Source organism: Leuresthes tenuis, unplaced genomic scaffold (genome assembly GCF_036924035.1).
Source record: "Leuresthes tenuis unplaced genomic scaffold, fLeuTen1.0.hap1 SCAF_19, whole genome shotgun sequence".
In the NCBI taxonomy this organism is placed as follows: Eukaryota; Metazoa; Chordata; class Actinopteri; order Atheriniformes; family Atherinopsidae; genus Leuresthes; species Leuresthes tenuis.
In genome coordinates, this window is record NW_027325373.1 from 2,279,029 (window position 1) to 2,301,290 (window position 22,262).

The 22,262-nt window shown below is 42.3% G+C and overlaps 1 protein-coding gene across 3 annotated transcripts in view; it reads left to right on the top strand.

Annotated features, from left to right (window-relative positions):
- Positions 1–22,262, top strand: part of LOC140276689 (WD repeat-containing protein 7) — a 119,849-nt gene that overhangs the window by 48,625 nt on the left and 48,962 nt on the right. For all 3 annotated transcript variants that reach the window (XM_072371487.1, XM_072371489.1, XM_072371488.1), the window contains 3 exons: positions 1,217–1,335; positions 1,511–1,634; positions 13,995–14,108. In XM_072371487.1, the coding sequence (XP_072227588.1) occupies positions 1,217–1,335; positions 1,511–1,634; positions 13,995–14,108 (357 nt within the window). The remainder of the gene's footprint in view (positions 1–1,216; positions 1,336–1,510; positions 1,635–13,994; positions 14,109–22,262) is intronic.

The following is a 22,262-nucleotide window of genomic DNA, read 5'->3' on the forward strand; positions in this document are numbered from 1 at the left end:
GCTACAGATGTTTCCAGCAGAGGTTGACTGGTTGTTCCTCTCATTGCTAATACAGTAACAGATTTCAACATTAGCTATAATGTCTTTGCTGTATTTATAGGCTTTGTGTTATATTTACCTTTCACTCGATGCACCAACTCTTTGGGAAACTGAGTTGTAAGACATCTGAAGTCTTTGTAAGACTAATCCCAACTAATCCGTCAACCTCTGAATTGATTTATTACAAGAATTTGTCTAACGTTTGAGTTTTCTTCAGAAATCTTGCTGGAGGAGGTAAGTTTACATGGTGTCTGTAGCAAAGAAATTCGTGAAATGAAATTTCTTTCCTGCCTCGAAGCCATTCAGTGTCCATCGTGCATCTTCTCTGGAATCCATATATTCAGCTAATATATGTGAATGAGATGTTTGATATATGTTGAGTTTTGTACAAGGTTGTGTATACTTCTGTGTTTGGTCCAAAATATGAATCTTTTCCAGTATTTTGGCTCCCTGATTAGGCCGGATTTCAGCCCCTTTAAAGTGATACCAAGACATTTTGAATGTTAGTTTTCTTTATCAATCACTCTATAAACAGGGAGGGTCACATCTAGCGTCCATCATACACTCTGAAAACCTCGGTTTTCTTATGTTTTAAAACCCACACAGTGCAGTTTCTGTTTCTGAATGAAATGGTTCACACTTAAATTCATCATGCCAAGGTATCATTATGAAGCTTTGGTTGATCCACCTGGCAGTGCTGTTTACGTGTTTAACACCATCAAACTGAGTCTGGTTAGTAGAAACAACATCTTTGCTCTAACCAAGCAAATAAGAGTTGATAATGATCCCATCCTGTGTTCAACTGTTGTTGGTGATTTAATATGTGAGTAGTTTGCAGTATATTGTCGGCGTGGTTCTGTGCGGATGTGAGAAAAAGTCACTGCTGTCAAATTGAAACCTTTTTGGTGAGGAAACTCCCCAAAAGTTACCCCTGAACATGAATTTAAATTTATGCTTCAATGTTAAAACAAATACATGATAAAAATCAGCCGTAATATAACCTTAATTGTCTTCTTTTTGTTGTTCTTTCTTTTTCTTTAACGTGCCGAGAAGCTAAAACAGTGTTTTTATGTGACGGCAGTGAAGTTTGTGAGCTTGAATGAGAGAAAGTCTCGGTTTGGTTGTCTTCCCTGTAGTTTCTCTGACTGTGTCTGTGTTTAAATGTGTGTGTGCACAGGATGGAGCCAGCTGGCCGCCATGCACTGTGTGATGCTACCTGATCTCCTCGGCCTGGACAAGTTCAGACCTCCGCTGCTGGAGATGTTGGCGAGGAGGTGGCAGGATCGCTGTCTGGAGGTATTCGCAGACCGAAAATCATTCTGTAAAATTACTGGAAAAGTATCCACTTCACAGAAAGACGACGTTAAGATAAACTTAACTTAACGAGGAAACATTTGAATGAATATTGCTGCAAATTACGACCTCTGTATCAGCTCCAATCTTCCCTGACTTGGTCTCTTTCTGGTTTTAGGTCCGGGAGGCAGCACAAGCTCTTCTGCTGGCTGAGCTAAGAAGAATCGGCCAATCAGGACGCAAGGACACCATCGACATCTGGGCCTCCTACCTGCCCCAGTATGTGGACACAGTCAGCTCCCGTAAGTGCCTAACTTTGCTTAAAATACGAAAGAAAGCTCTAGAGATGGAATTCAAGCGATGCACGTTCATTTGATCCTGGTACGAAACAAGTCTTTGTATGTTTTGTGCACTTGGAGAAGGTTTATGGCCGTTTCCCTGTGGGAGGTTTGAAGATCAGGAACTTTGTTATAGGTCATTTGGGCCCGACCCAACCAGATTTAAGGCTTAATTTGCACCACCAGCACTAACTCAGACTCATTTCTGGTGGCTGTTGGAGCCTTATGTTACAGATACTGTGCATAACTCTTATGGACAGAACCCAGAGGGCTCCCAGTTTGGTCGCTTTAGGATTACATTGTTGCTTTTTGCTTTTTTTTCTGGCAAATTTGGTCTCATCAAGACTTCCAGCAGATACTGAGGCAGTTTCAAGCCCAGTGTGTAAAATGAACCCCTCCAAGCCTGAGGTCCTGGTGCACAATCAGAACAGGGTGGGTCGCCCTCTCTGGGTTGGAGCAGTCTTTTACCTCTCGAGCTAGCTTCAGATAGCTTTTTTGTGAGAAGTCATTTCTTGGAAATCGGTTGAGAGATGTTGGGCCTACCTGGAAACATGCATTAATTCTACATCCAATGACACATCTGATCAGGACGCTGCAGCAGGCTGGGTGTTCTGGAAAGCAGCCTGCTGCCATAGCTTCTGTTTTTGTCAATGTTTGGGCGTTATGAGCACTGTGAGCCCTGGTTCATGGAAAGTTTAGAGCTTGTTAGTTCAGGAAGGCAACTGGCAGATCTTATCAGCATCTTATCCTCATTTTTTGGCCGTATTTGTCAGTTTTTTTTATTGATGTGTTAACGTAGCTAGCTAATTGGGAAGGTGATCCATCCATTTTCAGTCTGATTGGTCACTTGTTTCTGTAACTGGGGTAACGCAGACAGTCTTCTGTTATTCATCTTTCTTTTTCTGCTTTCTGTCTCTGTCTCCTGCGCTGTTTATTCCCCGATGCCCCTCGTCCAGCTATAGTTAGACCTGCTGATGGGAAGAAAGGTGAATCTCCACCTTCGTTTACTAGAAACGGCCTTCTAAAATGCAGCGTGCGTTTGTGTGTGTGTGTTCAGGAGTCGCCCGGTGGTTGCTGAGGATGCTGGGGATTTCTCAGGGGAACAGTTACCATAGGAACGGGCACCGGTCAGTGTTGTGTTACCACAGCAGTACCGCAGGCAGGCGAGGTGGGGGGAGTGATGGACCAGTGACCTCAGGGGACAAGGGAGGATGGAGGGGGGGAGGGAGCAGAGAGATTGAGAGAGGGAGATGGAGACAGAGGGAGGTTAAAGGGTCATTGAATTTGATCTGTGCTGCACAGCAGTACTGGAGCGGGCAGTAAGACGACTCCTGCTGGTCTTGGAAAGCCTGAAATATCAAAGGAAAGTGTGTGTTTAAATCCTGTGGAGAACTCCTTTGAACCTGATGCTGTCTCGGAATCTGAAATTTGTGGTTAATTTGAATCATAAGCATTTGAATCCTTTTAAAACGAGGTACGCCAACGCTCATCTGGTCTGTGAACTCAGACAGAAACCCCGGCTTTGCATCTGAAGGCAGTAACTGTTGTTTATGTAATGCAGAACATGCAGAACATCACCCACCATCATCATCCCTTTGTCTTCTAACTGAGAGTAACCTTAGAAGTTTGGTGACTGTAGAGCCTTTGGTGTAGCCAGTCATGGCTGATGACTACTGGTAGCTGTTTGTTAGCATTGTGAGCTAACCCAATGCAGCTAGACGGCCTTTTGTGTAAAATATGTGTGCTTGGTGCCGCCTTTCCTCCTGTCATTGGTATTAAATCTTAATGTGTTTTATGTGCAAGTGACTTCAGACGCAGCCTAGAGTCCTTGTTCTGTTCCTCCAAAGTTTCCTGAGCCGAATGGGATTCTTCGGCCGTCTGATTTGTGCCACAGTCAGAGATTCAAAAGCTGATTTTAGAGTCCAAGTGTGTTGTCCTGCACTCTTCTGCTGATGTGAACAGCTGTTTTGGTGGGCAGGTGGAACTGGGAGGAGGCTGGCACGAGTCACTGAATTCAAGTTTCTCTATAGAACTTTTATTTAACCGGGAAATACCAAACTCTTGATGTTTAAAGTCTCTTTTCAAAGGGGTTCCCTGTCGAGTTGGGCAGCAAGTCAGGTCAGCAGAAAGAAATGCGCTCAACTAACTCCACACAGCTACTATTTATCCTTGGGAATGGTCCAATCTATAAGGAGTTGAAGAGTATTGTCATCATCAACTTCGGTCAAATATAACCTCACTTTCAAGCTCTGTGTTCCTTTCCATCAGGGATGTCAAACTCCTGCAGGTTTTAGATGTTTCCCTGCTCCAACACACCTGATTCAGATCAATGCATCATTAGCAGACTTGCAGAACTTACCAATCTTTCGAAGAGCTCAATTTCATCTGAATCAGGTGCGTTGAAGCAGGGAAACGTCTAAAAGCTGCAGGACAGCGGCCCTCCAGGACCGGAGTTTGACATCCCTGCTTTACATCATTACAAAGACAGGAGAGGATACTGGCTTTATGGGGACTTCCTGTAAATATAGGGCCACAGGTGTGGTTCCCATGGATACGAAGTGTTTTTAAAGGGTTTAGACCTGTTTTTAGGGTTAGAGCTAGAATAAGGTTATGGTTGGGTGTAGAGTTTGGGTGAAGGTGAAGTATTCAGCTGTGACAGTTGAGGTTAAAGTAAAGCAGAGAGTGAATGTATTGTCCCAGTGGGGATGTAGAAACAAAGATCTGTGGGTTCGTTTGGAGTTCTGACTCTTTCTTGTACTTTACACCAGGGCTGCAGCAATAAACTAATCTCACGATACGATACGATTCGATTCAATACGATTTAATACACATAATTTTCTGAAAGATTTCTGAAAGAATCATCACTGATTGGACGGTGGTCCGACCTTTGAACCGGAAGGACAACACCGCCAAACAGAAACAAACAAACACGTCACAACCGTGTCTTCAGCCTATGCAGACTCATGTTTATTTTGTGAATATTACATCATCAACCTGCTTGTTTTACTTGCTAAATACCATAAACACAAATCCAAATTCTCTGATCACAAACCATCTTTTTCTAATTTTTCAGGAGCTCAAACAATAAATTACAACAATCCTACATTATATAAGCAGAAAAGCCATCAAAACCACTTTATATAACATTTTTATGAACTAATTTATCACTGTTTTGCATAATGTGGACACCCCCCCTGCATTGTTTTGTATTATGTTAATTTTCTGTGTTTTCACTAATTGTAACGTCTGACTTTTCAATAAAGTTAGCTTAAAAAAAAGAAAAATTTAAATAAATAAATAAAAAATCTGCTGAAAAATCGATACTTTATCAGGAAACAAAATATCGATATATATCACGGTGTCGATAAAATAATCGCTCAGCTCTGCTTTACACAGGAAGGAGATGGAGAAAAGCTTCTAAAAGCTTTGTTTTGGTGGCTTTACATCATGCTCTGCTTTAATAAACTCACTCACTCTGTGTCGTTCTCATGAGATTTTGAGTGTAACAGAAGCGGAGTTCTTAGATTTATTTCACTTTGTTATCAAAAGGACGTTCTGTAGTCCCCACTGTGTCCCGCTCTGTTTTCTCTCCCTGCTCCACCTCTCAGAAAGTGGTTGGTGTTTGAGGGAAGACACCTGGACACGTCCATTAGGCCTTAGTGCCAAAGACGTGTCTCTGAGCTCCAGAGTCTCAGCATGGGGCCGACCAGACAACACACACAGAGCAGCGGCTGACCTTTCAGCTCTCCTGGAAGTGTTTAAAAGGCTTTAACACAAAGAACCCACAAGTTGTTGAGCTCTGCTTAAAAAGAGAGGAAAGAAACAACCTGTCAGCACCAAAATGACCAGTTTTTCACTTGAAAGAAATGCTTCTGATGCTGAATGGAAACAGGGGCAGAGGGCCGGCTGAGCCTGGCTCACCACAGCTGCACATATGTTGGAAGATTGCTCGAACTGCTGGAGATGAACAAGGGAAGAGTCCAGGCTGTGAGGATGGATGGAGAAGGGTAGACTCTCCCATAGTCATGCTCACTTGATTAAACAACAGCATTGTTCTTTTTTTTTACCCTCAGACACACATTATCACATTCAACCTTGTGTGAAGAAGCTTCTTTGATCACTGATCAGAGCAGTATTTCCCTGTTTGTTTTCTGCTCTCATCAGCCTGCTGTTGTCTGAGCTCCTCCCATCATCTCTCATCCTCTACTTTTCCTCACCTCCCTCCCTTTTATTTTCAGTGTTCTCACTCTGCAGTTCCCTGTTTTATTTATTTGTTTGATGGTAATTTTCCATCTTTCCCTTGAATTTTCTCCACACGACCTTTAACCTTTTGGCTCACACCAAAAGCGTCGTGAGCGGCCTGCTGCCGTTCATTTTCAATGTAAGCTGGCGTCGATGAGCGGCCGGCGTTGTTAGCTTCAAGAGCTTCAAGAGCTTCGTGAGCTTCAAGAGCTTCATGAGCTTCATGAGCTTCATGAGCTTCAAGAGCTTCAAGAGCTTCATGAGCTTCATGAGCTTCATGAGCTTCATGAGCTTCAAGAGCTTCAAGAGCTTCAAGAGCTTCAAGAGCTTCAAGAGCTTCATGAGCTTCATGAGCTTCATGAGCTTCAAGAGCTTCAAGAGCTTCATGAGCCTCAAGAGCTTCATGAGCTTCAAGAGCTTCAAGAGCTTCATGAGCCTCAAGAGCTTCAAGAGCTTCATGAGCCTCAAGAGCTTCGTGAGCTTCAAGAGCTTCAAGAGCTTCAAGAGCTTCATGAGCTTCATGAGCTTCATGAGCTTCAAGAGCTTCAAGAGCTTCATGAGCTTCAAGAGCTTCAAGAGCTTCATGAGCCTCAAGAGCTTCAAGAGCTTCATGAGCCTCAAGAGCTTCATGAGCTTCAAGAGCTTCATGAGCCTCAAGAGCTTCGTGAGCTTCGTGAGCTTCATGAGCTTCAAGAGCTTCATGAGCTTCAAGAGCTTCAAGAGCGTCGTGAGCTTCGAGAGCTTCATGAGCTTCAAGAGCTTCATGAGCTTCAAGAGCTTCAAGAGCGTCGTGAGCTTCGAGAGCTTCATGAGCTTCATGAGCTTCAAGAGCTTTGTGAGCTTCAAGAGCTTCATGAGCTTCATGAGCTTCAAGAGCTTTGTGAGCTTCATGAGCTTCATGAGCTTCAAGAGCTTTGTGAGCTTTGTGAGCTTTAAGAGCTTCAAGAGCTTCATGAGCTTTGTGAGCTTCATGAGCTTTAAGAGCTTCATGAGCTTCATGAGCTTCATGAGCTTCATGAGCTTCGTGAGCTTCAAGAGCTTCATGAGCTTCAAGAGTTTCATGAGCTTTAAGAGCTTTAAGAGCTTCATGGGCTTCAAGAGCTTCATGAGCTTCGTGAGCTTCATGAGCTTCGTGAGCTTCAAGAGCTTCATGAGCTTTAAGAGCTTCAAGAGCTTCATGAGCTTCAAGAGCTTCATGAGCTTTGTGAGCTTCAAGAGCTTCATGAGCTTCAAGAGCTTCGAGAGCTTCATGAGCTTCATGAGCTTCAAGAGCTTCGTGAGCTTCAAGAGCTTCATGAGCTTCATGAGCTTCAAGAGCTTTGTGAGCTTCAAGAGCTTCATGAGCTTCAAGAGCTTTGTGAGCTTCAAGAGCTTCATGAGCTTCAAGAGCTTCATGAGCTTTGTGAGCTTTAAGAGCTTCATGAGCTTTGTGAGCTTTGTGAGCTTCATGAGCTTCATGAGCTTTGTGAGCTTCATGAGCTTTAAGAGCTTCAAGAGCTTCAAAAGCTTTGTGAGCTTCAAGAGCTTCGTGAGCTTCGTGAGCTTCAAGAGCTTCATGAGCTTCGTGAGCTTCGTGAGCTTCATGAGCTTCGTGAGCTTCATGAGTTTCATGAGCTTCATGAGCTTCGTGAGCTTCAAGAGTTTCATGAGCTTCAAGAGCTTCATGAGCTTCAAGAGCTTCATGAGCTTTAAGAGCTTCATGAGCTTCGTGAGCTTCAAGAGCTTCGAGAGCTTCGAGAGCTTCATGAGCTTCGTGAGCTTCAAGAGCTTCATGAGCTTCATGAGCTTTAAGAGCTTCGAGAGCTTCAAGAGCTTCAAGAGCTTCATGAGCTTCATGAGCTTCAAGAGCTTTGTGAGCTTCATGAGCTTCAAGAGCTTCATGAGCTTTGTGAGCTTTGTGAGCTTCATGAGCTTCAAGAGCTTCATGAGCTTTGTGAGCTTCAAGAGCTTCAAGAGCTTCGTGAGCTTTGTGAGCTTTGTGAGCTTCATGAGCTTTGTGAGCTTCATGAGCTTTAAGAGCTTCAAGAGCTTCATGAGCTTCATGAGCTTTAAGAGCTTCAAGAGCTTCGTGAGCTTTGTGAGCTTCAAGAGTTTCATGAGCTTCAAGAGCTTCAAGAGCTTCAAGAGTTTCATGAGCTTCAAGAGCTTCAAGAGCTTCATGAGCTTCAAGAGCTTCATGAGCTTCAAGAGCTTCATGAGCTTTAAGAGCTTCATGAGCTTCGTGAGCTTCAAGAGCTTCAAGAGCTTTGTGAGCTTCAAGAGCTTCATGAGCTTCAAGAGCTTTGTGAGCTTCAAGAGCTTCAAGAGCTTCATGAGCTTTGTGAGCTTCAAGAGCTTCATGAGCTTCATGAGCTTCATGAGCTTCAAGAGCTTCAAGAGCTTCATGAGCTTCATGAGCTTCATGAGCTTCAAGAGCTTTGTGAGCTTCAAGAGCTTCATGAGCTTCAAGAGCTTCATGAGCTTTGTGAGCTTTAAGAGCTTCATGAGCTTTGTGAGCTTTGTGAGCTTCATGAGCTTCATGAGCTTTGTGAGCTTCAAGAGCTTCATGAGCTTTAAGAGCTTCATGAGCTTTAAGAGCTTCATGAGCTTTGTGAGCTTCAAGAGCTTCAAGAGCTTCGTGAGCTTTGTGAGCTTTGTGAGCTTCGTGAGCTTTGTGAGCTTTGTGAGCTTCATGAGCTTTGTGAGCTTCATGAGCTTTAAGAGCTTCAAGAGCTTCATGAGCTTCATGAGCTTTAAGAGCTTCAAGAGCTTCGTGAGCTTTGTGAGCTTCAAGAGCTTCATGAGCTTCATGAGCTTCGTGAGCTTCATGAGCTTTAAGAGCTTCAAGAGCTTCATGAGCTTCATGAGCTTTAAGAGCTTCAAGAGCTTCATGAGCTTTGTGAGCTTCAAGAGCTTCAAGAGCTTCAAGAGCTTCGTGAGCTTTGTGAGCTTCAAGAGCTTCATGAGCTTCATGAGCTTTGTGAGCTTCATGAGCTTCAAGAGCTTCATGAGCTTCAAGAGCTTCATGAGCTTCAAGAGCTTCATGAGCTTCAAGAGCTTCATGAGCTTCATGAGCTTCAAGAGCTTCAAGAGCTTCAAGAGCTTCATGAGCTTCATGAGCTTCAAGAGCTTCGTGAGCTTTGTGAGCTTCAAGAGCTTTGTGAGCTTCATGAGCTTTAAGAGCTTCAAGAGCTTCATGAGCTTCATGAGCTTCATGAGCTTCATAAGCTTCAAGAGCTTCGTGAGCTTCGTGAGCTTCAAGAGCTTCGTGAGCTTCGTGAGCTTCAAGAGCTTCGTGAGCTTCAAGAGCTTCGTGAGCTTCAAGAGCTTCAAGAGCTTCGTGAGCTTCAAGAGCTTCGTGAGCTTCAAGAGCTTCGTGAGCTTCATGAGCTTCATGAGCTTCAAGAGCTTCGTGAGCTTCAAGAGCTTCAAGAGCTTCAAGAGCTTCAAGAGGTTCATGAGCTTCAAGAGCTTCAAGAGCTTCATGAGCTTCAAGAGCTTCATAAGCTTCAAGAGCTTCGTGAGCTTCAAGAGCTTCGTGAGCTTCGTGAGCTTCAAGAGCTTCGTGAGCTTCAAGAGCTTCAAGAGCTTCAAGAGCTTCGTGAGCTTCATGAGCTTCGTGAGCTTCAAGAGCTTCAAGAGCTTCGTGAGCTTCATGAGCTTCGTGAGCTTCAAGAGCTTCGTGAGCTTCAAGAGCTTCAAGAGCTTCGTGAGCTTCATGAGCTTCATGAGCTTCAAGAGCTTCAAGAGCTTCATGAGCTTCAAGAGCTTCAAGAGCTTCATGAGCTTCAAGAGCTTCAAGAGCTTCAAGAGCTTCAAGAGCTTCAAGAGCTTCAAGAGCTTCATGAGCTTCAAGAGCTTCAAGAGCTTCAAGAGCTTCAAGAGCTTCGTGAGCTTCAAGAGCTTCATGAGCTTCAAGAGCTTCAAGAGCTTCATGAGCTTCATGAGCTTCAAGAGCTTCATGAGCTTCAAGAGCTTCGTGAGCTTCAAGAGCTTCGTGAGCTTCATGAGCTTCAAGAGCTTCGTGAGCTTCAAGAGCTTCGTGAGCTTCAAGAGCTTCATGAGCTTTGTGAGTTTCAAGAGCTTCAAGAGCTTTGTGAGTTTCAAGAGCTTCAAGAGCTTTGTGAGTTTCAAGAGCTTCAAGAGCTTTGTGAGTTTCAAGAGCTTCATGAGCTTTGTGAGCTTCATGAGCTTCGTGAGCTTCAAGAGTTGAGAAAGGCTCAACTTTATGCAAATGAGCAGTGACGCTACGCGACGACAGCCAATTAGGGCCGACCTGGATTCTGAAGGCGGAAAAAAGGCGGGAAAAAAGGTGGGAAAAAGCAGAAAAGGACAGAGCGCAAACACAAAGAAACACAAAGAAGGCCCAGAGTAGGATCCATGGTGAAAGAGGGAACCGATGTATGGATGGATTATTATATATATATGCTAGTTGCTTTACATATAAGCCCCGCCCCTTTGGCTGCTTCCGGCGGCAGAAGAAGTACAAGCGGTGGGCTGTGGTCGCTCACTACGCTTTTGGTTAAGGCTTTTCTCGCGGTATCTGACACCAAGACGTTAGCAGCATTTCCATGAAAGTGAGACACATTTAAATGGTTGCCAGCCTCGTACACATCCATGCTGTGACAGTTAAGCCAAGCACTCAAATTTGTCTTCATATTAATGTGGACCACAGTTTTAAATCTACTGCCAACAGAGACATTTTTGTGCAAGTTATGATGTGGTTTGACTCAAACACCTGCTTAGTCACAGGTGATGAGGGGAGAAACCATAGCAACGGAGACGGAGAAGGCCAGAAGTGTTGTAGTGGGAAAGGTACTGATGCTCAAGGAATTAAAAAAGAAAGGTTGTCGCCTCCCTACCGCAGCTTATCCCATCAAAGGAAACCCTCAGTGACTGTAGGACAGAGTATAGCCTAAAGACTACATTTGGTGAGGCTTTTCCACATTGTAAGTATGCATCGAGTGCGTTTGTGTAAAGGTTAAAGTCTATGGAAGGGAAATAGTTTTTCCATTTGCTGAACTGGCTCGATCAGGACTGAGTTCTCTGGGATATCTTTAGATTTGTACCAAGAAAACAAATGTGTGCAGCGATTTATGGACGCATAGAAACACAGAGAGTAAGTTTTTTTGTAGTTTAAGCTGCAGTAACACATCTCTAGTATTGAACCAAGCTAGCCAGCCTTTACCACCCATGTGTGACCCCGTTTAGTCCTTTTTTAGTGGTTCAGATCATCGCACTCGCAGGCTTTTGAACCGACTGTTCACTTGCAGCCTCCTCAAAGGCTATTGCAATGAGATAATCAATTTAATCAATCAATTTTTAATTTGGCTGTTCTGTGAATGCATTTTTTAAATCAATAAAATACTGTTTATGAGCAGGAAACCTGACAGAAAGCAGGTGAAGAACATGTGCCTCCTTCCTCCTTTCATACATACAGTTTACCAGAAAATAACAAACTCTTAATTACTGGGGGAAAAAAAAGACAAAATTACTTTTTATTTAACTTGATTTAATGGGTACTTTGAAATGGAAAAATAGCAGCAAGTAGAAGACATAATGGGAGCCGTCTATGCTTCACAGGACACAAAGCGAATGTTTTAAACAGCAGCAGACAGAAGAGAGCAGGAGGAGGAGGAGGTCCTGGAGGTTAACAAGGCATGCTGGGAGCTATGTGTCATGGCTGACATGACAAGCTTGACCTTGGAGCAGGCCAACACGCCCCCACCTCCCCACTCATCCCCTCTTCCTTCCCCTCAGCTTCTGCATCTCGCCTTCGCTGTTGAGTTATCGGTCGTGGAAGGAGATGCAGGCGAGCTACATCAACACAAGCTGACCAGAACAAATTAGCACTCGGTTTTTGTTTTTCTGTCATTATAGGGAGCAAAACCCAGCAGGACAAGAGAGAACTTTCTGTAAAAGTTGGAACCAAAGTGATTTAAAGCAATTTCTGACTTGATTTTAGGGTTAGGTGTTCGAATTAAGTTCTGGGAGGAGTTAGAGCTGCACCATTATGACCAAAAACATAATCACGATTATTTTAATCAATATTATTAATCATGTCTGGAAAACCATGTATTTTTTTGCACCATTTATAAACAAACAATGTGCCAAAAACAAACAATTTTTTGTGAAAAATTGGAATAAATGATAAATAATGCAAAATAAAAACAAAAACCCCAATAATTTAACGTTTTAAAGCACTAACTGTATTGATCGGACACGTCTTTGGCCAAATAAAAAGATCTGGCTGTTATTCCTGCGTGTCTTTGGGAGGTGGATGGATCGGGTTCTGCTATAATGGTTCTCTGGGTCGGCGCTGGACACGGATTTTGTGAATTAACATTAGCTTTGGCCTTCATGCATTCCTCATATTTAGGTTTGTGATGTTTTTTCAGATGATTTAATAAATTAGAGGTGTTAATCTGGGGCAGACACTACTTTGTTACACTCTTTGTTGATAACTTCTTCTTGTTTAACGTCACTTTCCCTGAATCCGAAACAAGTCCAGATAATAGATATTTCCCCCGTTTCGAGGCTCAAGCTCCTCGCCGTCCCCAGATGCTTCTGGATTCGACTTATTCTCATCAGTCTAACTCACAGACTGTCTAACTAGCTGCCTGCAGGCTTGTTATTTAGGCAGATTAACGAAGCCTTAACCATGCTGGCGCCCCCTGGTGGTTGGAGGACTACTGCTTCAGAACATGTGGTTAGAAGCAGGCAGCAGAGCTGCATTTTGACTGTAAATATCGTTGATGATCAGGTTCATTTAACTGTGGCCACCAAAACCGTGATCATGATTAAAATATGATTAATTGTGCAGCCCTAGTAGGAGTTGTAGTTGGGCATTTTGCTGGTATGGGTGAGAGTGTTGGGGACGAGGTAATATATTGAGTGTGGGTGTGCTCCTCTGCAACATTTAAACAAAATACAGTTTCCTGAACAAGCTCGTTAACGTCTGCTTAGCTCCATCCTTCACTCTGATTGGCTTACCTGATTGAGAGTGATAGAAGCAGAGATTTGACGAGCCGTGTGTGTTTATTAAGCACCACACCTGTTACTTTAACTCAGGTGAGGGCTGCCGGGGTGGAGCGGCACACTTTAGACCTAATTAGCCAAATCTGCCGTCCATCTTACACCAGAATGCAAAAGACTCGGGATTTAAATGATATTTTAGCTCCTTTAAAGAAAGGCCCTGAGCTGTTTGAGGTCTTGATGCTGTAATTTGAAATGTACCAAGTCATGTTCATACATAATATAGTTTAATTTAACCGTATTTAACTTAGTTTTGTGCCTAAATTTCCATGATTCTTTTCTCATTAAAGAGACTTTGGGAGAATCTGTCTCAGCCGGCCTTTTGTTCTGTCGCAGTTATGCATCAGTTATGTTTTAATTAAGTCCAATTAAGTTTTTTTTATCACTTAAATGTTTGTAGACGAATAATCAACAACCAGGCAGCGTATTGGCCTTCTGTCAGAGGCTGTGTGTGCGCATGTGTGTGAAATAAAGTCATTATGTTGAGCTGTCAGCAGCGTGTCTGAGCAGGTTAATTGGAACATGAAGAACTGTGTTAACCAAGATTAATCAATGTAATTACACACAATATAATTAGTTTTTTTTTTTTTAAATGGTGCACCAGGGTTGCCGTATGAATTTGTGTAAGATCTTTATGTAATTTCTGAAAAGATACACACATTTCTTGCCGAATGTTTTGCACAGTGAGGTAATCAGCATGTGTGTTAGAGGGAATCTATGCAATTCATTAAAGATTAGACCGGTGCAGACTCTGTTACCTTTAGTTGCTTCATTCATTAGTGCAGCACCATTCATTAGCCCCAGCTGCTAATGAAAAGCTCTTAATTGGCAATAGAAAGATAAGGGCTTAATGAAAACACTAATATAGATGTGCTCTGTTTCTGCGTGTGTGTTCCAATTAATTATCTAGATAACGAGGAGACCCAATAAGCCTTTATTAGCTACTTAACCAGGACGGTTAGCCTTATAATGAGGAGCAACACGGACACATAGTGTGATGAGAGCGTTGCTCATATACATTACCTGCTGATGTTCAATAACTGAACTTTTCTCCCTCCCTCTCTTCAGCTGGGACCACCACTGAGTCCTCACCTCCAGCCCCGCCCCCTCCTGAGGCTCAGCCAATAGAAACCAAAGCTCCTGAGGAGGAGCTGGACGTCACGGACGATGACATCACAGCAGGTAGGAGCACAGATTCACCATTAAAGAAATGGTCAGACCCTGTGTTTAGGAGGTCATGCATCTCGAAATCATGCAAATTAGAGAAATAAAATCTTAATTTCTGTGTATTTCACATTGTTTACATCACATGGTTTACATTCTGTAGTATAAATCAGAAGGTGTATCCCACAGCATAACCCTGTAGGAAGGTGCCGTGTTGCAGATTTTTGTGAATGCAGTTGAAGCATACGTCCTCCATTGCACTGACTCTCTCTCTCTCTCTCTATATATATAAAATGGCATGCCTTTCAGGAAATTAATATTTTCAAAGGTTCATTGAATATATTCAAAGGTTCATTCCATATATTCAAGGTTCATTCAACAAATTCATAGTTTCATTCAGCATATTCAGAGTTTAATTCCATATATTCAGAGTTTAATTCCATATATTCAGAGTTTAATTCCATATATTCAGAGTTTAATTCCATATATTCAGAGTTTAATTCCATATATTCAGAGTTTCATTGAATATATTCAGAGTTTCATTGAATATATTCAGAGTTTCATTCCATATATTCAGAGTTTCATTCAATATATTCAGAGTTTCATTCAATATATTCAGAGTTTCATTCCATATATTCAGAGTTTCATTCCATATATTCAGAGTTTCATTCAATATATTCAGAGTTTCATTCCATATATTCAGAGTTTCATTCCATATATTCAGAGTTTCATTCCATATATTCAGAGTTTCATTCCATATATTCAGAGTTTCATTCCATATATTCAGAGTTTCATTGAATATATTCATGTTTCATTCCATATATTCAAAGTTTAATTCAATATATTCAAAGTTTCATTCCATATATTCAGAGTTTAATTCCATATATTCAAGGTTCATTCAATATATTCAGAGTTTCATTCCATATATTCAGAGTTTCATTCCATATATTCAGAGTTTCATTCCATATATTCAGAGTTTCATTCCATATATTCAGAGTTTCATTCCATATATTCAGAGTTTCATTGAATATATTCATGTTTCATTCCATATATTCAAAGTTTAATTCAATATATTCAAAGTTTCATTCCATATATTCAGAGTTTAATTCCATATATTCAAGGTTCATTCAATATATTCAGAGTTTCATTCCATATATTCAGAGTTTCATTCCATATATTCAGAGTTTCATTCCATATATTCAGAGTTTCATTCCATATATTCAAAGTTTAATTCCATATATTCAAATTTAATTCGATATATTCAAGGTTCATTCAATATATTCAAGTTTCATTCAATATTTTCAAAGATTAATTTCCTGAACGGCATGCCATAATATATATTTATATTTATATATATATATATATATAAAAGACACAGTTAAAACGCCTTCTGTTGCCTCTCATAGGATGAACATTTCTCATCTGAATGTTGAGCTTTCTCCGTCATGTTCTGTAATTATTTCAGTAATCAAACATAATCAAAGCATTTAGTCCTCTTTCCTGCTCGATCCCAGAAAATAGAAAGAGAGACGCTGTCAGGTGGAAACGACAGAAAGGACAGAAACCTCATGTAGCCTCACCCTAACATGAGGGTCAGGCTGAGGAGCTTTCAGCATCCTGGAAGATTTTGGTTTTGAATAAAGAATATTTTTCCCCAGTGACCTCCGGAGCCTCATCTGGCGTAAATCTGAAAACACAAAGAGCTCATTTATCATTTATTGGCAGCTGAATACTGGCGTTTTGCTCCGGTGAACCTGTATGTAGGTTAAACATGGAGTGGGTCTCAGTGTGTGTTTCTTAATCAGTCCTGGTGTACACTTCGGCCTCCATGGGGTTAAACACACAGTAAGGTGAGAAACTGTCCTCTGGAAATGGCTGACACCTACACCACAGGTAAAAACACCCACTTTCCACTCCATTTCTTTGTCACATTTTCCTGAGTGTGTAACTGTTAAAGGTGCACGTGCACGTGCACTTTGCTCTCAGACACATTTCGGGCCTAAAGTGACATTTTTTTTTACTCACTATTGAAGCTTTTCATCGTCCTCCAGTGGATTCCAGGCTGAAAAATTGTGGCGAATTCTGCTTCCTCACAGAGAAAATTGGAATTTGTAAGCGATGCACATTATTGTGTTAATGGAAAGAAAAAAAACATCTCATGCACAACGCTCCTCCCTCCTCCCTCCACCCTTCCCTCAGACCAGTCAATATCACAGATGTGTCTGACAATTTATCACTTCTCACAGCTCATTTTTCACCTATTGACAGTTGTGTTTTTCTCCCTCTGCAGCATTAAATCTGTTTGCAGATGCCTCAAACGCAGTCAAATCAGTTTTTTCTCTTCTACGAATGAAGAACTTTTCTCCTGTCATTAAATCAGACCTTGCTTTTAGCTGTTCGGTGTATTTCTGCTGTGATGACCTTTTGAAACCTTTATTAGTCCATTCAACTGATTCAGAGAAATACTGCAAATACAAGCAAAACATCAAAGGCGACTTCATAATTAATGGGTTAATTGCTTTATTTTTGCATTGCTTCATCAGATTAATCTGAAACATTTAAAGGAATTGGTGACCGATAGGCCTGGGTATTGATTCGATATCAATCGATACTCTGCGTGGACAGAACCTGGCGCCCGTTTCTGGGATCAGTCGAGTTGTTTTGAATCTGCAGATTTAGCGCTGGGTTGCTGCAGAACGTCTTCATGGTGGTTTCAGAGGTTTGTCGTGTTGCTGCAGTATTTCAGAACCACCTGGTAAAGTTTGCACTTCCTTTTATCTCTTTCCTGAGTTCCAGGTTTACACAGGAATACAAAATGAATCCACACTGCTTTCAGGTTTGAAGCTGCTGCTACTCACTCCGGCCGCCATATTGTTACGGTTTGGTCCAGTGCAGCCTCTGTCCGTACAGCGTGAATCACTCAGGGTGTTGCTCACAGCGCCCCCTGCTGGCCAGGGGCTTGAATCGATTCAGAAGATTGCTGAATTTATATTGAATTGCAGGGAAAATAATCGCGATGCATCACTGAATCGATATTTTTACCGGTATGGGTGTCAGGGTTGGGTATGAAAGGAGAATCCGCTAAAAGGTTCGTCTTGCCTTGCAAAGATGGGTCAAAGCGCAGTTCTTTCTGCCAAACTTCACCAGAGACTCATCAGCCAGTTCAAATAATATTATTATTATATATTATTATAATGATATAATTCTCAATGCAAAATTGCAAAGAACTTTTGGTCTTTCAACGTTTAAGATTCAGGGAGTCTGGAGGACAGAAGCCACTTTTAGATCTTCTTGACCTTTGACCTTTGTGTAACCACTTGTGTAAAGTCTGTAAAGTCAAATGGGCCAAAAATTGACTCAATACCGTCCCCCACTGCATCCATAAATGTAACCTGGAACTGTTCGATACCAAGAAGCCAAATATCAGCTCTGCACAGAACTGCTGTTGTGTTCTCTGTGAGACGAGTTCATCTCAGATGGACAGAAAGACACATGTTCTGTGGTCAGATGGATCCAAATTTCAGCGGCTTTTGGGAAAGATTTTTGATTCTACGTGCCAAAGATGAGAAACACCGTCCGGGCTGTTGCCTGCTTAAGGTGCAACGGTCAGTCTGTGATGGTGAAACGCTGTATATACGGGGCACCTCAGTGTCCATGGCATGCGGGACTTCATGGGACTATTGATGCAAAGACATGTGAGGGACATTTGGCGGGTTATTTCAGCAGGAAAATGCCAGATCTCATTCTGACTTCCAACAACATGGCATCATAGAGTGTGTGAGCCGGAGGATCAACAGCCACAGAAGCAGAGCAGCTTTAAGCTTGTATTTAGCAAGAATATTAAGAACATATTATTCTGCAATAGCACAACGGTTAATATCCTCAGCTCCCAAACAATTTAAGGTCTTTAAAGATAGATTATCACTGAAGAATCTCCTTAATTTTTAAATGAAGTTGTTAAGTAGCTCATGAATTGGACAGATGACCGATTTCAGGAAAGAGAAATCAAGATGGAACCTCTTACAAGTTTATATTTCTCATGAAATCATCAATTTAACCAAAGCTAAAAAGCTTTTTTTTTTAGCTTTTTGTTTGGACAGAAGTTCTGGGAAAGTCCCGCATGGCTTTTACATGACTTACAGCCCAGTAATCTGGGTCTGTGTCATTTATTTCTCTTTCCAAGCAAGTGAACATGAAAAGAGAAAAGATGGAAAATGTGTGAGGGGAGGAGAGGAGGAACGGTGAAGGAAATGGGAAGAAATGAGAGGAGACAAAGAGAAAAGGACAGAGATGTCGACAGCCTTACAATCACTTGGCTGCAGGCTGTTTCCACGGCGATAGACTCATCACATCAGTGGGTTGTCTTCCCCTTGTCAGTCACACACACACTCTAACATATAAAGAGTTGAGGATGTGCAGGTGACGACATTTGTTGCTCGGTGCCACAGCTGCAATGCCTTCCAGATCCGAATCCACGTGCACGTGCACATGCACTCACACACACACACACACACACACACATTCGGACATAAATCCGCCTGTGTGTGTGCTGTAATTATGTCCCGAGCAGTGTCAGGGGATGTCATTAGGATCCACACACACACTGTCTGAGACCACTGAGCCACATGCTGCCAAAGCATCTAAGTTATAAATAATAAACAGGAAGAAGACATGTCAACAACACAAATTAAAGGTTTACATTTTACTGCATGAACAAAAAATCTCACATGTTAAACAGAGGAAAATGATTATTGACATTTATTGTTATTATTGTTGCTCTGTGGACCTGGAATGGTGAGAGCGCCTGTGGGAGCCGTGTAAATAGCTGCTGCTTGAGTTTAACACACATCCTGGCTGTAGGACCCAGACTTTGAGCTGACTGGCAGGTCTTTGGGGTGAATGTAACGGTTGGATTTGGGACACTTTGCTCACTCAAAGGTACTAATTTGGTTCATGGGTTAAACCGGGTGGTTCAGTGTGGTTCTACACTAGAGGGAAGACTGGCTCCACGAACTGAGGGAGCATCACATGCTTAGTCTGTGATGGAGGAGCCGATCACAGGGAGGTCAAAGGTCCCTGCTGGACGCATCCCCATAACACCCCCCCCCCCCCCCCTGTTTCAAGCCCATACACTGAACCATTTTCACTGCTGCGAGGCATTTTTGTCTCCTGCAGGATTCAGGAGTCCTGCAGACATTATCAGCTGATTCATTCCAGTCAGGTGGAACATCCAAAGGATGCCTGCAGCTCTGAATGTGCCACAGCGCCGTCAGATGTTTTATAAAACGTGCTTCATGGAGCCAACGCTTTCCATCGTGTTAACTCTACATCCGTTAATTTTTCTGTTTGTTGGGATAAAAGACGGTCAGCAAATAGGATCTAATCTCCTGTATCTGTCCTTTCCACATCTCCTTTCTCTCTCCTGGTGTGAGGGGTCCACGGGCAAAGCGATAGAGGTTAGAGGTCAAAGGTCAGGCTGACCCTCACCTCTCGGTGTCATTAGCCCGGTTGTGATTTGGTTAGCTGAAACGCCGAGCTCCCTCGCTAATCTAATATCCAGGCCTGGGGGTTGGTTGGGTCAGATCACATTTCTCCCCAGAACAGATTGAACTTATGGGGAGATAAATGTTTTGAGCTGCGACTCTGAACGCTCTGATTGTTCCCAGTGATTGTGTCTCCTCTTTGTTACGCAGGGAGGGACCCAGCTGGTGCCTGGGCATATTATCGTATTACAGGTAGAAGAGTGAAGCTATTGTCCAAATATTAATCATGTAGAGGAATGTATTTCTGGTCGCTACACAAAAAAAACAACACACATCTCTCCCTCTCCTACTCTATATATAATATATATATATATATATATATATATATATATATATATTGAGTGTGATGTGGAAATTTATTTTCTATCCTGTTCCTAGAACCATTTCTTGAAATATTAGATGCACATGCTGAAGCTAACAGTCCCCAGTCGGACAGCTATGCTCTTAATCCATTATGCTGACTCATTTGCTAGCTAACCACTCAAGCTAGCAAGACCGCTTTGTCGCACAAACCAAAATATCTCTGATATTTTTGTCTCTCGATTTATTTTTTATCCTCCATTTTGTAGTAAACATGAAATTAGCTTACTTTGATAAGAAGAGCGCCCTCTGCTGGATCTGCAGCGTCTTTTATAATCTTCATTCATCATCTGTAAATGTGGAATTTCACTGAGTCATTGCCATGCAAATTTTCTCCTTATGCAAACAGATGTTTGAATTTCCAATTTATCTTAGTAGTTTCTAAAAGTAAAGGCCAGTTTGCTCTTAACATGATAGAATTTAACAGGATATTATAATGTTTTAGTGGATATGAAGGACTGGGATAGCATGTAGCACTTAGCATTGTATGCTAATAATTATGCTAACATAAAATATGCGTTTTAAAGTATAAACATCTGGTTATGACGAGCATTATTTCTGTCTTTCTCTCTTTTCCTCTCACACACCCATACTGTATCTGTCTTTTGGTTGGGTTGAGGGTGACCGTGTGCAAGTGGTGGGGGTGGGTTTATGAATGTGTCACAGAGATAAAGTGCTGGCCTTGGGGGGTACGTCTGTGTGTAAATGATGCTCTGATCACAGATGTGGAGTCATGGACACTGATGGAAATGACTGACGGAAGGCTTTTCTTTTTGGTTCTCCGTTTGGGTCACTGTGCAGGAACCTTTCAGTGTTTGTGATGCAGTTTGGTCTTCATTTCAGTCAGATTAACTTGTACCAGACAGACTGACAGGTAGGGAGATCCGAGTAGTGGTTTTAAACATTGTTTAATCACCTCGGTTCCCTCACTCGTCACAAACCTGCATAAAACAAATCAAATGCTCCGTAATCAGCTTATGTGGTGAAAAAAAAAGATGGAAAATTATATTTTGAGTGCGGAGACATCAGGACATCAGCACTCATTTATATAATTAACAGTTACGTAAATGTTTTACGTAAAATAACATATTTTAGAGGGATCTTCTGGTCCTAAAACACAATCAACCATCGTGCCATTACTCCTTTAACAAAAGCCAAAATATAGAATCATATGTGGTAAAAGCACATCCTACGATGCAATATCTTATAGAAGCACTTTCACACATTCTGCTGTAGATCTGCTGCTGTGTTTGGGATCTTTGTCCTGTTGATGAGCCAGTTTCAGCCCAGCTTTAGCTGTGGGACAGATGGCCTCACATCTGACTCTAGAATACTTTGGTATCCAGAGGAGTTCATGGTGGACTCAATGACTGCAAGGTGCCCAGGTCCTGTGGCTGCAGAACCAGCCCAGATCATCAGCCCTCCACCACCGTGCTTGACAGCTGGTATGAGGTGTTTGTGCTGATATGCTGTGTTTGGTTTCCTCCAAACGTGCTGCTGTGCATTAGGACCAAACATCTCCACTTTGCTCTGGTCTGTCCAAAGGACATTGTTCCAGAAGTCTTGAGCTTTGTTCAGATGGAGCTTTGCAAACCTAAGCTGTGCTGCCATGTTCTTTTTAGAGAGAAGAGGCTTTCTCCTGCAGCCCTTCCAAACAAGCCATCCTTGTTCAGCCTTTTTCTAACTGTGCTGTCATGACCTTTAACCTTTAGCATGCTAACTGAGGCCTGTAGAGTCTGTGATGTAGCTCTGGGCTTTTTCACCTTGGGGCGACCTTTAACCTTTAGCATGCTAACTGAGGCCTGGAGAGTCTGAGATGTAGCTCTGGGCTTTTTCACCTTGGGGTGACCTTTAACCTTTAACATGCTAACTGAGGCCTGTAGAGTCTGAGATGTATGACCTTTAACCTTTAACATGCTAACTGAGGCCTGTAGAGTCTGAGATGTAGCTCTGGGCTTTTTCACCTTGGGGTGACCTTTAACCTTTAACATGCTAACTGAGGCCTGTAGAGTCTGAGATGTAGCTCTGGGCTTTTTCACCTTGGGGTGACCTTTAACCTTTAACATGCTAACTGAGGCCTGTAGAGTCTGAGATGTAGCTCTGGGCTTTTTCACCTTGGGGTGACCTTTAACCTTTAACATGCTAACTGAGGCCTGTAGAGTCTGAGATGTAGCTCTGGGCTTTTTCACCTTGGGGTGACCTTTAACCTTTAACATGCTAACTGAGGCCTGTAGAGTCTGAGATGTAGCTCTGGGCTTTTTCACCTTGG